Below are 18,605 nucleotides of genomic sequence, written 5' to 3'. Positions count from 1 at the left end.
TTTGACCAAAAAATGTCAAAATTGAAAATGCTGTGGAAACAAAGACACCTACATCTTGGATGCCCGCCTTGAGGTAAAACATATCAAAAATTAATTTCAGTGAACTATCCCGTTAAAATCTAGTGACATCAGGGAAAGTGTATGATTCATTGAAATACATCTTTTGCTTACAGCTCCTTTAAATGATAAAAATGTCAAATTAAAACAAAGTTAAACACTAAAATGTTTTTTTTTATTAGTTTACCTCCGTGTCATGTGACCATTAACCATCATAAAAGATCCGTGAACTTAATTTTATTATCATCATCATTTTTGTCATAACTTATAAACTTAAAATCTCATGGAGTTCTTTTAGAAAATATCAGGACAAAGAGGTTCAGCTAACAACAAAAAAAGAAATGACGTGAATTTGAATATGTTTGAAAGACAAAAGCCTTAGAGACATATAATACACGGTTACATGACTTACTGAATGATCATTTTGAATGATTTTTAAGTCACTGTTTGCAGATACCAGATGAATGAGTAGCACAGTGACTTCTCTTAAAAAAGCTTTTTTTTTCATTGTTAACTTTAAATAAAGCTCACTCTGAAATAAAAATGTTACAGCAACAAGCCATTTCCTCCCAAAAGTAGTTTATTTAGCGTTGCGAAGACATTTCTCCATTGACACCCATTCAAAACATGACCTTTTGTCTTAAACTGATGTGTCTCACCACACCTGCCTTTATTATAAGCGATTTAAGTAAGACTGATGCCTGTAGTCTATATAACTTGCTTTCTTGTGCGGCTTGTGTGCTGTGATGGAAAGCGAAGACTGACACAAGCAAGTGCTTTTATTTGTAGCTTTAACAGTTTGACAATCACAAATGTTTAGTTTGAGGCTTGTTAGATCTTTCCTATCAAAAGGTATTAATACACCAATCCCACACATCTGAAACCTATGAGAAGAAGGGTGTGGAAACCAATACAAAGAGTGACTGTTTAACTTTCTAAAAATAAGTGGGTGGATGTGTTGGATCGTAAAACATGACGAAGGCCGCTTGATTCTGTGCATCTGTGAACCAAATATGCAAACATCAAACATCTGAGAAGCAGACGAGCCCTTGCACTACAAAGACATTGTGTGGCACACCTGTGACCTGCAATGATGATAATACTGCGTGTAATGTGTTTCTGTTGGGGTGAATCTCATGAAAAATCTCATATTTCACATTGAATAAAAAAAAAAAAAAAATTACATTTTGCATAAACTTAAAGGAGTAGTTAACTTAAAAAAAAAAAAAAAAAAAAAAACTTTGCTGATAATTTCCTCACCCCCATGTCATCAAAGATGTCAATGTCTTTCTTTCTTCAGTCGAAAAGAAATGAAGGTTTTTGATGAAAACATTCCAGGATTTTCTCCATATAATGGACTTCAGTGGGAACCAAACAGTTCAAGGTCCAAAAGACTGTTTCAGTACAAACTGAAAACTGTTCAAAGCTTTAAACGATTCCAGATGATGAATAAGAGTCTTATCAAGCGAAACGATCGCTCATTTAATAAATAAATAACAAAGTTTAAGTTTTATAAGATCAAATGCTCGCCTTGCTCTGCTCTGTGATGCGCGTTCGTGACTCTCCTGTTCGAACTCGTTCATCAAAATGAACAAATCTTTTTTCGAGTCATTTGGTTCATTCAACGAATGAAATGAACGAACTGACTTGGAAAAAGATTCGTTCATTTTGATGAACGAGTTTGAACAGGAGAGTCACACAGAACAGAGCAAGGCGAGCATTTGTGCTTATAAAACTTAAACTTTGTTTTTTTGTTTTTTTAAATGATCGTTTCGCTTGATAAGACCCTTATTCATCATCGGGAATCATTTAAAGCCCTTTGAACAGTTTGCACTGAAACTGTCTTTTGGACCTTGAACCGTTTGGACCCCATTGAAGTCCATTATATGGAGAAAAATCCTGGAATGTTTTCATCAAAAACCTTAATTTATTTTCGACTGAAGAAAGAAAGACATGGACATCTTGGATGACATGGGGGAGAGTAAATTATCAGCAAAAGTATTTTTTTTTAAGTGAACTACTACTCTAATGCAGCCCGAGTATTATTCATGATGATTAAACATCACCTCCTAAATTCTCACTGTAAACACATTTAATCTGAATTACTGTAATGCAAAAAATATTGTATATCACTATAGAATTTATTTCACCACTAAAGTAGCATTACAGATTTTTAGTTTATTTGGTTTAATGCAATAAAAGATACTAACAGAAATGAGTTTTGAGATGTAAAATGTAATGTTTTTTCCTCTCCAAGTAAAACATGAGATTCATCAGTCAGAGCTGCAGAAAGCAATATTCTCTCATTTCTACAAACATAAAGTAAAACCAAACAATGAACAAACTTCCAGAGTTATCCGCACGCTTTCGTGAATCTTGACATCATCCAGCTACGAGGACACTAAAATAATACGAAAATAAAAGAACAGCACTTTGTTTTTTCGTATAAAAAACAGCTCGAGCTCCATTTCTAAGCAGCACGGGTGTCCTCGCGTGAGACATTATGTAATATATTAAACTCCCTCAATCCCAAAGCAGCCTGTGCAACATGTTTCCTCCATCCGTTAAGCACCGAGTACACTAAACCCAGCGTCTTCGGCTACTTCCCCCTCTTGGATCGTCCTCTCCGGCCGAGTTTGCCGGAGCCGTGTGCCGAGGGCCCGGGCTGCGGGGGGGCAGGGGCCGCGGCGATGTTGATCTGGCCCTCCTGGATCTCCTGCCGGGTGTCTGCGGGCATGCGGTCGATCTGCTGCTGCGTCTCCAGGTAGAACATGACGTCCCGCAGCTGTTCCTGGAGCTCAGCGATCTGGCCTTCCTTATTGGCCGCGATCTCGTGACTCCGCCTCTCCTCCTCCTGCAGCTGCGACTGGAGCTGCGTCTGATTGGCTCGCAGGCATCGGTTCATCTCCTGCTCCTCACGCAGCTCTTGACCGAGCTTCACCACTTTGAGGTTCAGCTGGGAACATCTGACAGAAAAACAGCACAAAAAGCCTGTCAATAGTGTATTATATTACACAAATGTCATATTAAATATTAAAATGATGAATTGGCATTGTAGGTGACTCGATTTTCACAAACTTAACATGGTAATTTCCTCCCAAGAACTTTAACTTAAATACTTTCATTAATAAAATCACGTTTTAAAATACTGTAAATAAAATCTTCCACTGTTTCAAGGAAATTCTTATTCATATTTTTATGTATTATTATTAGTGGTGTCAAATCGATTAATCACAACGCATTAACAATAAATATATATATATTATGTTAGATGCAATGAATCGCGATTATTCAGTTTGATAGCTAATTATTATTGTAGAAGAAACATTAACTTGACTATATTTAAGTTTTATTTTAGTATTAGAGATAGCTTAAAGCTTGTTTCCGCCACTGAATAAAAAAAGAATAATAATTGCGACTTTTAATCTCACAACTGCAAGATATGAGGTCAGAAATGTGAGAAATAAAGTCGCAATTCTGAGAAATAAAGTTACAATAGCGAGATATAAAGTCACGATTCTGAGAAATAAAGTCGCAATTGTGAGATATAAAATCAAAATTCTGAGAAATAGTCACAATTCTGAGAAATAAATTCACAATTCTGAGAAATAAAGTCGCAATTTTGAGAAATAGTCGCAATTGTGAGAAATAAAGTTGCAATTCTGAGAAATAAAGTCACAATAGCGAGATATAAAGTCGCAATTGTGAGAAATGAAGTCGCAATTGTGAGATATAAAATCGAAATTCTGAGAAATAAAGTCGCAATTGCGAGAAATAAAGTTGCAATTCTGAGAAATAAAGTCGCAATTGCGAGAAATAAAGTTGCAATTCTGAGGAATAAAGTCGCAATTGTGAGAAAAAAAGTCGCAATTCTGAGAAATAAAGTCACAATAGCGAGATATAAAGTCACAATTCTGAGGAATAAAGTCGCAATTGTGAGAAAAAAAGACAGAATTGAGACATTTTATCTTACAATTCTGAATTTTTGTCTCACAATTGCAAGTTTACATCTCACAATTCTGACTTTATAACACATAATTGCGAAATTTGAAATTCTGACATCTTTTCTCAGAATTGTGAGATATAAACTCGCAATTGCGAGTTATCAGGCCAATTCTAAAGAAAAAAAATGACAGAATAGTTTATATCTCACAATTCTACTTCACAACACACAATTTCGACTTTATATCATGCATTTCTGAGTTTATAATACGCAATTGTGACTTTATATCTCAGAAATAAAGTCAGAATTGCGAGATGTAAACTAGAATTGTGAGACAAAAAAGTCACAATTACCTTTTTTATTTTTCATTCTGTGGCGGAAACAAGCTTCCATAATTAGTTTGTATTAATATTTTGAATATTACTTTTTATTTATATTTTTTCCAGAAATTATTGTATTTTTGTGATTTTTTTTAATTTATTTTGTTTATTTAAGTTAGTGCATCAAATTAAACTATGTCACCTTGCAGCCTATAGCTGAAAATAAATACATTCAGTTTGTTTTTTAGATCAAGTAATGAAGGTTTATTTAACAGTTTTAGTTTCAGTCAACTATAATAACCCAGTTACCGTCGTACATTTGTGTCTGGCCCGTAATAAAGAGACCTGAATGTTTTGCATGATAGTGATGTGAATGATGATCAAGTAAATTGTACTTTTTCTCGATGGATTGTTTTTCTTTAATGAGTTCGTTCAGTTTCCGCTCCAAACTGTCACACTTGTCGATCGTCTCCTTGAATTTGGCCTTCATGTTGTTGATCTAAAAGACACACACACACACACACAGAGGAGCTCATTTGAGAAACTGCAGATTATTATGATTTTAAACAATGTTTATTATGGATTAGTATGGAAACGGTCCGGTTCTCACCTCCTCCGCTGTGTCTTTCTCCAGATGAACTATTTTATTCTCCCAGTAAATGCGCTGAGAATCCAGCTGGCTGGTTAATAAATATGAATACTATCGAAAAAAAAGATATTAAAAAACATTATAAGAGAAGCTGACAGAAGAGTACTCAACACAACACAACTCTCCACACAATATGTGGTTTACAGAGGCTCACCATACACGTAATGGTTTTTATACTGTACAAACTGTAGATTCTCTCCTATGTCTTTTAAGCCATTTGGTTTACAAGGACACAGGAAGTGTCCTCATAAACCATGTTTATGTTGTAATACCTATGTCATTACATACATTTACACACATAAACCATATATACAAGAACACACACACACCTCGAGCTGCAGCGCATCGATCTTCTCATCCTGACACGTGTCTCCTTCACACTCGTACTGCACCATCTTCCCGTCTGTTTTACTGGCAACAAGCCGGTGGACGTAGTTATCTGATCGATATAAAGACAGAATATTCAGAAACTATTTTGTAAAATGTTTAAAATGACAACATTAAGAGAGGATTCAAGTGAACATGAAACAACATTCGATGCATTTCACTTCCACACAATTTGACATTTTTGAGTGAAATATTAAAGTTGAACTATTATTCCCTTTTTCAAATTCAATGTTGTTTTTGTGCTCTACTAGAACAGGTTTTCCTGCTTGAATGTTCATTATTTTCCCTCCTATTCTCCATTGTTGCGGCTCCTCTCTTCCCAGTCTGTCAGTAACGCTCTGTTTACTTCTTGTCTCTATGAAGCCCCTCCTTCTGAAAAGCACACTGTGCTCTGATTGGTTGACTGGATCAGTGTGTTTGGGAAATGTCCAGCCAGTTTAACACACTATTAACTAACTAAACCAGGCCCCGCCCCTTTATTCTGCATATTAATTATTTAAATGAGGAATATTGTGACGTGTTCGTTCCCGGAAGAAACTCGAGACTACAGTGGAGGCGTTTCATGAGTTCAGAAACACCGACACTGATATAGAGAACTTTTTCATGTTCAAACACCAACATTACACACTAAAGCAAGATGAACATGTAAAAAGCATAATAGCACCCCTTTAATATGATTTTTTAAGCAATACATTGTAGGCGGAATATGATTTTATCCAGTTATAAAAGTAAAAAATTTCAATTTTAAAAGTTTCTAACTGAGTGTGTCCACTAAAGCGTTTCTTTCATGTGGCTATCATATTCTTTCCAATTGTTTTCACCACGTTTTTGAAAACGCAGGAGCGTAACGAGGCGTTGAGTGTATGTTTCACACTGAATCGCTCATTGCTCAGTGCTTTTTACCCGTCGCCGAGAGCTGATGAATGGGCAACATTTCTGGTAATAAGCAGCGCTCATCACTGTCACTTTTTACCCAGCTGTCCAATCACAGTGGAGAAGGGGCGGGACAAACCGCCACATTCTGCTTGTAAAACATCAACAGATGACAACAAGAAGCATAATAACGAAACAAAATAATTTACAAGAGCCAGAGAAAGTACTTTGCATTGTATTAAAATTGTATATAGAAACAACAGAAACAATTTATCTGTAAAGCAGATTTATCTAATTTAACAAAAAAAAATAAATCATAGCAAGCAGAGTCTTAACTGACACGCTCTCAAGCGCCCAAAGCGAGCTGGCTAAAAACGCTTTGGTGGACACGCGGGCTAATCTGATTGGACGAGTGTTTAAGAATGTGAAATAATGGTTATTTTCAAACATGTGACCGCACATCAATTAAATCATGTATTATTGATTTATTGCCAGCCACTTTTGAATCTCTGGGATCTATGCTCCTGATCTGGGACGTCACACACCTCCAGCGTAGTCCCAGACCCTGTGATTGGTCAGCTGCATGGCGTAAGTGTGCTGCGTCTCCTCGAAGTGCTTGTAGGCGTGACGGCTAATGTAGCGTCCGCAGCCGATGTGACCGCAGATGAGACAGATCCACAGGTTCTGGGAGAGATTAGCACATATACATGTCAAATATAATACAAGCAGGGAGTAAAGTTCACTTTAAAAAAAAACTCTTGCTGATAATTTACTCACCCCCATGTCATCCAAGATGTCCGTGTCTTTCTTTCTTCAGTCAAAAAGAAATTAAGGTTTTCGATGAAAACATTCCAGCATTTTTCTCCATATAATGGACTTCAATGGGGTCCAAATGAGAGTTTCAGTGCAGCTTCAAAGGGCTTTAAACGACACTAGACAATGAATCTAGTGGACTCTTATCAAGCGAAACGATCGGCCATTTCAAAAATAAATAAAAAAGTTTAAGTTTTATAAGCACAAATGCTCGCCTTGCTCTGTTCTGTGATGCGCGTTCGTGACTCTCCTGTTAGAATCATTTATTTTTGAAATAACCGATCGTTTCGCTAGATAAGACCCTTATTCATCGTCTGGAATTGTTTAAAGCCCTTTGAAGCTGCACTGAAACTCTCATTTGGACCTTGAACCGTTTGGTTCCCATTGAAGTCCATTATATAGAGAAAAATCCTGGAATGTTTTCATCAAAAACCTTAATTTCTTTTCGACTGAAGAAAGAAAGACATGGGGGTGAGTAAATTATCAGCAAAATTTTTTTTTTTAAAGTGAACTACTCCTTTAACTAAAAAAAAAAGATCAACATTTCTGTTGATTGAAATCAAGCTAAAATAAAATATAAATATTAGAAAATGTGAAATGTTGCCTTGGCAATAAACTGAAATCATTTTAAATTGAAGCAGTATAATTATAACCTGGAAATAAATAAAAAATAAAACTGAAAAAAAAAAAACTAAATAGCAATATTTAAAAAATAATTAAATAATTAATTAATTAAAAACGAATAAAATGACAAAACAAACTGACTAAAAAATGTACTAAATTGAACATGAAACTGTTATATAACTAAAAATATATAAATAAAGGATAAAAGTGAAATAAAAACTGAAATGGCACGTGTGTGTGCGCAAGATAGACTGCAATTAACAATTATTATGATAATCAATAAATGACTTTAATTTTACTAATTTTTTTATTTTATTATTATTATGATTTAAAAAACCCTTTTTCATTCATTTCAGGTTTCATTAAATAACTACATTAGTTAACAATACATCTAAATCATTTATTAAAATTATTTTGAATCTCTAAATGTATTTACTAATACATTTTTAAGATTAAAAGTTGTATTGATTAACATTAATGCAGTGTTAGTCCATGATAGTTAATGCATTAACTAATGTTAACAAGTTATTCCATCCATACAGTGCACAAATATGTTGCTTTTATGGATTATGTGCAAAATTAAAACCATCACATTCTAAAACTTGCCCACCGTAATAAAGTAAAACATAAGCACTGACTAAACCTATGACCCATTACAACAGTCCCTTCATATTTAGTCATAAAAATACAACAACATGTGTTAAATGTTCATGCATCTAATGCCTTGTTCACACTACATGATTTTAAAATGTCGGGCTGAACTGTGCAGTTTACACTACATGACTTGCTCTCAGTGAAATCATGAGTGTTCAAGTTGTTTAGCTGTTCACACCACACAACACAACGTGATTGATCCACAACAGGAGGTAACTCACTACACGAGTTAACAACGCACTACATAGAGATACAACCACGATCGGATGATAAGAGCATATCATTTGTGACTCAATGAGAGCTGTTTCAGTACTATAGTACGGTCTAAATCCAGAAAATAATCAAACAAATAACGAGTTGACAACAACACGATTCTATCTGGTCTAGAAACCATGTTTTGTAACGAAAAACCACGCAATAAAACGAACCAGAAATGACGCGAAACTACAGAGAAGAACATAACACGCGAATATGGACGTCAGACAGAAACTAGTGCTGCACACTGTTTGCTCGATCTGCTCTGAGAAAAAAAAAATGCAAAAAAGAAAAAGTAAGATTTACCTGGTGTCCTCAACCCATGCGTTGCCATGATTGGCTGTACTCATGACATCACTGAGATTGAGTCGCGCGACTGCGCGAGATATCTAGCAGGCTAGATATTTTTCTGAGCTCGGTGACCTGTCTGCGAGGTGTCTGCGAGCTGTCTTTGATGCGTTGTTGGCTCTTTCACACTAACGGATTGGCGAGCGTTAATCGTCCGCTAATCGCCCACGATTTGCACGCGATAACACCCTGACTTGTCGGCGACTCAACGATTTGCAAATCGGGCTTAAAATCACGTAGTGTGAACTAGGCTTAATGTGCAACAAAATGCATATTTAACACAGCAGAATTGTGAGTATGAATGTAAAGTATTGCCATATTTAGGATAAGTTTAATGAGATGCAGGATTACTCCGGTGTGTTACCTCTTGCACTCCACACTCGAAACACTTGTTCTCCTCCACGGGTTCAGGAGTCTGACAGTATCTGCACACCGGACACCTGAGGAACAAGCAAATCACAAACATCTTCCACTCATTGGTGCATCAAATATTGAAGAATATTTAATAGGGCTGGACAGACATCAATTTCAGGATTCAATTTTGATTCACATGCCTGCGATTCGATTAGGATCTTGATTCAATTTAATATGCATTTGGACAGTTACAGTATTATGTCAATTTTTCTCAAGGACAAAAATCTCTTTCAACTATTGTTTTAAACTATACAGGAAACCCGTCATTTGGTTCATTGCTTTATTATTCTAATATATTTTATATTATTTATATAAATATTCATATTATAATAGGAGGTTATACTGTATATTACAATAATGGTGATTTGTATACAAACATTTAAATTGAGCCAGTTTTAATAATAATAATAATAACTTTTTAATAATATGATTGTTTGTTCACCAATTCGTTTTTTTTTTTTATTAAAAAAATATAGTAGTGGTCAAAAGTAATGTTTGATTAAACCATCAAAATATGAGAAAATGTTTTATATTTTTTAAATATTTTAAATATGGGGAAAGAACAAAACACTAAACTTGGTTTAGGTACTTTACTGTATCTGTCAAAATTATTTGACCCAAAAAAAGGCAAACTACAGGTTTTATTTTACTAAAAAGATGCATAGAAAGCATATATTAACATAATCAGTTATTAATATTCTCTCTTGTTTTTGTTCTTTTGTCAGGTCAAAATTTATGTCAGCACAATTTCATTGCGTTATCTCAAATAAAACAATCGACTTCGAGCACAACTACACAATATGCTTACAATAACAGATTTTTAATAATATTTTAATAAAATGTGATGTAAATTTTCTGGGGCTGTGAAACGATTAATCGCGATTAATCGCATTCAAAATAAAAGTTCGTGTTTACATAATTATGTGTGTGTAGTGTGTATAATTATTTTATATATATAAATACACAAACATGCATGTATATTTAAGAAAAATAAATGTGTTATTAATAGATCAAATATTTATATTTATGTATAATATTAATTTTGTATAAATGTATATAAAGTATATACATGCAAATATTTCTTAAATATATACATGCATGTGTGTGTATTTATATATACAAAATAATTATGCACACTACACACACATATATTATGTAAACACAAACTTTTATTTTGGATGCGATTAATCACGATTAATCGTTTCATAGCCCTAAAATTTTCCTAGGCATGACATCACTTTTGACAGGTTAAGTAAAAATATGATGAATGTGTAATGAAATTTATTAGATGGGAGGCGCCATAAAGTTTAGTTCCGTCAGATTTAAATATTCTTCGAATTTAAGAATCGATATCGGTTCATCAAAATGAGAAACGGTAAATCGATACTTTCAACCCAGCCCTAATATTTAATATGTGTAACAGGATGTGTTAGGGAGTGTGTTCACATCACTAACTCAATGTAAAAGCATTAGTAATAGTGATGCGTGGATTAACAAACACCACTAATAATATCTTGACCTACATTTCATGCCCTAATCATCAGTCTAATCCATCATAATTTCCCTCTGAATATCATTTCTCTCAGAAATACACTGGTTAAATTCATGTACGTGTCAATTCATGTGTGTTAACACTTCAACCTGAAACCAAACCAGTAGTTTCCACTCCCATTGTGCTAAGGAAATGTGACATTGTGACTTTCATCTCAAAGGTCAGAGGTCAAATATGACAATTACACACAACAACAAGAATAGAGAACAGCCCAGCAAACTTATCACGTCAGTGAAGAACCAGGACGAAAAGATTAAAAGTGACGCACGTAAATAACAGAAGACAGTGAACGGCGTGTAAACACCGCGTCACATGAGAAGAATGTGTCACTGGAGAAGGGTGTGGATGAAATACTTCAAACTAAATACGGGAAAAATACTCCCAAAGTTACTATAAAGTCTACTTCATTTAATACAATTCACAAGAATTATTATTATTTTTATTTTATAACTTAGTGTTTACTTTAGGTAATTAAATGTAAAATAAAATTTTCATTTAAAATTAAAAACATTAAATCTTTAAAAGTTACTATAAAAATTACTTAATTTAATAAAATAAATTATAAAGTTTTTTTTTTTTACTTTTTAACAATTTTACATTAAAAACATTCAATTTAATTTAAGTTACAATAAAGTCTTTCTTTCTATATATATATATATATATATATATATATATATATATATATACATGTGTGTTGCTTGCAACATACTAAGGAAGAAACAATATCTATAAAAACTTATAAATCATAATTGAAATATGTCCGAAAAGGAGCGGGGTGAAGCAGAAGATACGGAATTTTCTGTAATAAAATACTAATTTATAATAATAATATTAATTTTTATTTTATATTTTAACTTGGTGTTAACAATTAAATATAAAGTAATTTTATTCACTACTTTATTATTGTAATTTTATTTAAGTCAAATTTCTTAAAGTTACTACAAAGTTTACTTAATTTAATCAAAAAACATTTCGGAATAATAAAGTTGTTTTACTTAATAACGTATTGATAACTGTAAATAATGTAGGACGGGAAATTAATGATAATATTTAATAATAATTTTCCCAACTCAAACCGCCTTGGATTAAAAATGTAAAAGAAAATGGAAATTAATCTTTATAATAATCCGTGAGTTTTGCTTTGGCGGTGTTTGTGAATGACAGCACTCACGTGGCATCCTCCCATCTCTGCAGACACTGGCTGTGAAAGCTGTGGTTACACAGGGTGGTCAACACACCGTTCACGGACTCGTCCATGCGCTCCAAACACACCGTACACTTGGGCAGCTCTGTCAGGTCCATCACGGGCAAACTGGCACCCTGGTTTATAATGAAGAGTTTGAGATCATTCAAAACATTCCAGAACGCTGCCGCTATTGTTGTGCATGTAAATCAGTGCTGGAAACACACGTGTGTGAATGTGTGTGTGTTTAAAACAGCTAGTCAACAACAAAAAAGGTTAATCCTGGTCACTCAAGCAATGCATGGGCCTACAATAGTGTTCAACAAGAGTGGAAAAGTCGATTGTTTTGAGATTACCAAGTATAGTAACACTTAGTGTTAACGGTTTGTTGGAATCACAATAGTTGCTTGCTTTAGTAAACGGCCCTCGCCGTACCTCTTCAGATTTGATGACTTCTGCCCGCTCCACATACACTAACTGGCAGACCGCATCCTCAATGGAGTTGAACTGACGGCCGTTGCTTGTTGTGTAGAAGCTGTCGGCATCGGCCTAAAGACATTAAAAACAATGAAACTTTAAACATCAACAAACTTCAGCAAGCTCATTTTGAGGTGATTTTGCAAATCATGTGGGAAAATGTTTTAAAAATTTCTCACTTTAAAAATAGTAAAAATTACATCTTTAAACTTCTTTTTTTCTGTGGGAAAAATTCGAAGTAGCTTGAATGTAACTTCCCACCCTTGCTTAATTTAGTATACGTGGCTGAATATACAAATTATCCCCGCCTCCACTCACTCACTCACTAGTAAACGCTACACGATGACAAGTGGAAATACTAGTTTAATTCAGCCATGCATGTTTGAACTAGAAACATATTCAGAAGAAGAATAGTGAATTATACACGCTCGTCTACAAGTCCATGTACTGTATTAGAAAGTTAATGCGTTTTATGCAATTTTCGACAATCTTTCTTTCTAAATTTTCATCGGTAATGATATGATTTCTTTTTTTATGTTAAAGGAGTAGTTCACTTTAAAAAAAAAAAAAACTTTTGCTGATAATTTACTCACCCCCATGTCATCCAAGATGTCCATGTCTTTCTTTCTTCAGTCGGAAAGAAATGAAGGTTTTTGATGAAAACATTCCAGGATTTTCTCCATATAATGGACTTCAATGGGGTCCAAACGGTTCAAGGTCCAAATGAGAGTTTCAGTGCAGCTTCAAAGGGCTTTAAACGACACCAGACGATGAATAAGGGTCTTATCTAGCGAAACGATCGGCCATTTCAAAAATAAATAAAAAAGTTTAAGTTTTATATGCACAAATGCTCGCCTTGCTCTGTTCTGTGATGCACGTTCGTGACTCCTGTTCGAACTCGTTCATCACAACGAACAAATCTTTTTTCGAGTCATGACTCGAAGGGTCCTAGATAAGACCCTTATTTATCGTCTGGTGTCGTTTAAAGCCCTTTGAAGCTGCACTGAAACTCTCATTTGGACCTTGAACCGTTTGGACCCCATTGAAGTCCATTATATGGAGAAAATCCTGGAATGTTTTCATCAAAAACCTTCATTTCTTTCCGACTGAAGAAAGAAAGATCTGGACATCTTGGATGACATGGGGGTGAGTAAATTATCAGCAAAAGTTTTTTTTTTAAAGTGAACTACTCCTTTAACAACTGTTTATTGATTTTTCTTTTTAAGGTCAAGAAATACAAAAATACAAAGCAAAAAGCAACTATACAGGTAATACTATGATTACATAAATGTTAGCACTCTTTAATATGGCGTGATAGATCACTGTAGCCGCCTCAGGATCACACACACGTGAACCGATCATCTCATCTCCTCTTAACTACTAGTTCCAGCACTAAATAAATATGACAGTAAGTTGAAAGACACATAATTAAAATACCGAAGTGAATCCTGTCTTATGAAATCACTCAATCAGAGTTTCAACCAGGGAAAGACGTTAATAAAACAGCTTGTAGGATATATATCACTATAATGTCACTACAATTTTACAATCACCTCAAGAAAGCTATTCAATCTCCATAAACTCATTAGTCAACTAGAAAAAAAATCTCTCTAAATATCTCATTTTGCTAAATATATGCACTGCATATGATATTGTGTGCATATATAATTAACTAATTGATTTATTTTCGGTTTTGGTTTTCGGCCAAATGCCTTCAGAGCATCACTAGGTGTTGACTGATACATTTGCACATGGTTTGTCTTAAAGGTAGGGTAGGTAGTTTTTGTCTAAAAAAAAATTTTCCCCAAATTTGTTTAAACTGTCTTTATATATCAATGCATAATTAAAATGTAAGTACTCTGAAAATGAGATTACAAAAATCGAGTGTCTGTAGTCCTCTCAGTGCTGCAATAAACACAGCTCATTATTCCATTTACTCCCACCTCCTTCCAAAGCCACGCCCCCAAAACACATAAACGCGCGATGCCGACCGCGGCTCAGTCAGCTGGAGGAGGACATGTTTATATCGATACTGGTAAAGTTTAAAATATATTGAGTTTGATTCGGTAATGAGCTAGTAAAATAAGGCAAAGCTATAAATAGCTTCACTGATTCGCTGACTGCATATGCAGGTACTGAGAATTGTGACTGCTCTTTCTCTACCATAATTGTTATTTATTACTAGCTTCCGTCCGTGCCTCTTCACGTCCTCGAGCCAAACGTGTGCACGCATGTGGGCGGCTCCTAAAGCAGCAGGGGTGGTAGCCATGGTAGCAAGGGAGAGTGACAGACGCCCAGCCAATCGTTTAATTCATCCCGAATGGAATAATGAGCTGTGTTTATTGCAGCACTGAGAGGACTACAGACACTCGATTTTTATAATCTCTTTTTCAAAGTACTTACATTTAACTAGGCATTGATATATAAAGACAGTTTAAACAAATTTGGGAAAAAGTTTTTTGGATGGATGGATGGATGGATGGATGGATGGATGGATGGATGGATGGATGGAGGGAGGAATGAATGGAATGGATGGATTGATGGATGGATGGATGGAACAATTGATAAAACAAAGGAAGAATAGATGGATGGATTGATAGATGGATAGATGGATGGAAGGAAGGAACGATGGATGGATGGATAGAACGACTGATAGAACGATAGATGGATAGATGAATTGAGGGATGGATGGATGGAGGAATGGATGGATGGGTGGAGGAATTGATTGATGGATGGATGGATGGAACGATTGATAGATGGATAGATGAAATGAGGAATGGATGGAGGAGTGGATTTGACGATGGATGGGACGATGGATGAGGAATGGATGGAGGGAGGAATGAATGGAATGGATGGATTGATGGATGGATGAAACAATTGATAAAACAAAAGAAGAATAGATCGATGGATCGATAGATGGATGGATGGAGAACAAAAGATGAATAGATGGATAGATTGATAGATGGATGGATGGATAGAACGATTGATAGAACAATAGATGGATAGATGAATTGAGGGATAGATGGATGGAGGAATGGATGGATGGGTGGATGGAGGAAGGGATGGATTGATGGGTGAATGGATGGGTGGAGGAATTGATTGATGGATAGATGGATGGATGGAACGATTGATGGATGGATAGATGAATTGAGAAATGGATGGAGGAGTTGGTTTATTGATGGATGATGGATGGATGGATGGATGGATGGAGAAATTGATTAATGGATAGATGGATGGACGGGTGGGTGGAGGAAGGGATGAATTGATGGATGGATGGATGGATGAATGGACTGATGGATAGATGGATCGATGGATAGATGAAATGAGGAATGGATGGAGGAATGGATTTATTGATGGATGGATGGATGGACGGGTGGGTGGAGGAAGGGATGAATTGATGGATGGATGGATTGATGGATAGATGGATCAATGGATAGATGAAATGAGGAATGGATGGAGGAATGGATTTATTGATGGATGGAGAAATTGATTGATGGATAGATGGATTGAATGATTGATAGAACGATAGATGAATTGAGGGATGGATGGATGGGCGGATGACTCACCTGACTCCTGAACTTGACCAACACCATGTACTGGTTGGGCGTGGAGTCTCGGATAATCTTCATGTGCTCCATGACGTCATTGAAGGGAGCCACAAACCTCATGAGGTCATGGCTGGTCATGGTGGTCGGGACAGTAAGAACACACAGCATCGCACTGCGCCTCACGTCCTCTGTGAGTGACGTCATCTTACTGTCCAAACAACATCACACAAAACCAAGTCAACAATGCAACAAAGTGTCTTTTGTGTCTATTATCTAAACTTATACACAACGAATTGAGGCACCATGTAAATAACTAGGTCTATATAAAAAGTACCGCAGTACCGTAGAGAGTATTACTATTAGCCACAATAGATAGAACGACAGACAGAGAACGATAGATAGATAGATAGATAGATAGATAGATAGATAGATAGATAGATAGATAGATAGATAGATAGATAGATAGACTAACTTAGTCTTATAGAGGTGCATGATGCCGTGGACGATCTCCACCGACGGGTTCCCGCTGAAGAAGGAGATCTGGTCCGGCAGCTGTTTAGAAGGAGAGTCTGGTGTCGTGCTCTCGCTCGTTTCATCTTTGGCATGTTCGTTTACGTCTCCGCTGGACTTCAGATCTTCTTTCCCTTCCTCAGCTCCTGATGGAAGAAAACACAGTCCGTTTACTCACTAACAGACTGGTGTTGGAGTGACGTGTGATTGAACTCGAGGTTCTGTGGCGTGCCGACTGGATCGGCTCCATTCCTAGAGCTTCCGAACAAATCATTGAGGACTGATGGGGCGGTGAACCCGAGGTGACCCGTGATCAGTCCTAGAGCTCCTCCTGTCCGGTTTTAGGGGGAAAATAGGTCCAATAGGTGCGCCGCAAGAACACCACAGACACAGTGTGATCAACATGGGGAAATCTCAGAGTAAAACTATGATACACCGGCTTTTTACCAGATGAGAAGTTTATCTATGCATCCTCTTTTTGCTTTTTAATCAATTTTATAACTGTATCATCTATCTATTTAACTGTTTTAAATTTCCTTGCTTTTATTTTGTGATTATTTCAATTCCTTTCAGTAAAGCACTTTGAATTGCCACAGTGTATGGAATGTGCCATATAAACAAACTTGGTGTCGGTGGAAGCGAGGAACTCACTGACCTGAACCTGCGCTGGGCTGGAAGGTCTCGATCACCATGTCGCTCATGACGCGGCTGCCCAGATGCTGGTGGAGGATCGCTGATCGCTCCACGTCTGTTCTCCCGTCCAGCGTCACTCTGGCGGAGACCAGAGCTTTCTCTCTCATCTCGTCCTCCGACATCTCTGGTACTGTGGGACACGTGACACCAGTAAAAAGCAGCAGCCCGACTCAACATAAAGACATTCTAGAAACAAGCTCAAACACACTGAGGGTGTCAATGCTCTCTGTGACATTCAGATGCATCATGGGATTAATTAAACCAGAAAACCATGATATTCAGCATCTTGTCACGTGCTTCTCTTGTATCTGTGCTATTCTCTTAGCTCAGGTCAGTGATGCTCTGAATTATATGGCTAGTGTTTATATGTATTTATGCATGGTGTGTTGTATGATTACACTAACCAGATGGTTATATTTTATATATACCATGTCACTTTAAGAACAATAATATGTACATTGCACTTTCCTTCTTCTAATATTACCGTGGTAAGTTGTTATATATCCTAAAACATGATAATATTAATACTTTTGTATACAACCAACCATGATTGATGATATGTGAATATAGCCATCATTCAGTGCCACGGTAAAACAAAGTAAATGTCCGTTATGTAAGTTAACAGTAAACGAGTGAAACTCACCGGCACAGTATTGAAAACCCTGCGGGGAATCAGACTGATCAGCGAGCTCGAGTCTGATGACAACCAGAGACACACTCATGTGTTCAGAGGATCAACAACTGACAATAACAACACGAGCTCATCAAACACGACACGGAATCAAACACAAGATTGTACACGTATTAAAGGAGTTTCGTCAGAATCGTATGCCATTAACGCTCAATAGAATTATGCTTTATTATTAGAAGAATAAACGCCTGAAAACAACAATGACGTTTGATAACCAACGATAATTACTGCGTTACTTCCGGGGTCAAGGGGATAATTTCAAAACAAAAGCCCTTGTATAATTCTTGGTAATTTATAATAAGAGACAAGCAACCAAGGCTTGTGAATAATATAATGTTAAAAATATTTAAATGTGTCATATATCGTTGTATATTTATGATTATGCTTGAGAACGAAAGAGCGTTTATCCCGGGGGCAAGAGGGATTTCAAAACAAAAGCCCTTGTATAATTTTTGATCATTTATAATAAGAAAAAGTAACGATTTGTCAATGATATAATGGTTGTGGTTGGATATAATGAGATATAATGGTTGGTATATATAATATAAATAATCAAAATAATCATATTCTATATACATATATACAATTAAAGTCCCAATTAAATCAATTGTTTT

General features: G+C 35.8%; 1 protein-coding gene across 1 annotated transcript; it reads right to left on the bottom strand.

Moving 5' to 3' along the window:
* Positions 1–619: 619 nt before the first annotated feature.
* brap (BRCA1 associated protein) lies at positions 620–18,245 on the bottom strand. The gene is made up of 12 exons (XM_039677865.2): positions 17,944–18,245; positions 17,263–17,430; positions 16,570–16,753; positions 16,116–16,305; positions 12,508–12,621; positions 12,061–12,209; positions 9,288–9,363; positions 6,775–6,913; positions 5,299–5,408; positions 4,931–5,020; positions 4,716–4,819; positions 620–3,023 (listed from the first exon to the last, which is right to left on the bottom strand). The coding sequence occupies exons 1-12, from the start codon at positions 18,020–18,022 to the stop codon at positions 2,657–2,659; spliced, it is 1,770 nt and encodes a 589-aa protein (XP_039533799.1). The 5' UTR covers positions 18,023–18,245; the 3' UTR covers positions 620–2,656.
* Positions 18,246–18,605: the final 360 nt, after the last annotated feature.

This window comes from Pimephales promelas, chromosome 23 (genome assembly GCF_988280905.1).
Source record: "Pimephales promelas chromosome 23, fPimPro1.hap1.1, whole genome shotgun sequence".
Classification (NCBI taxonomy): Eukaryota; Metazoa; Chordata; class Actinopteri; order Cypriniformes; family Leuciscidae; genus Pimephales; species Pimephales promelas.
Note: the sequence above shows the minus strand (reverse complement) of the source record. Positions and strands in the feature narration are given on the sequence as shown.

Coding starts and splice junctions, on each gene's coding strand:
- brap (XM_039677865.2), bottom strand. CDS start 18,022: ATGAGTGTGTCTCTGGTTGTCATCAGACTCGAGCTCGCTGATCAGTCT. Junction 9,364..12,060: donor CAGAGATGGGAGGATGCCAC/GTGAGTGCTGTC, acceptor CTTGTTCCTCAG/GTGTCCGGTGTGCAGATACT. Junction 3,024..4,715: donor AAACAATCCATCGAGAAAAA/GTACAATTTACT, acceptor TTTTTCTGTCAG/ATGTTCCCAGCTGAACCTCA.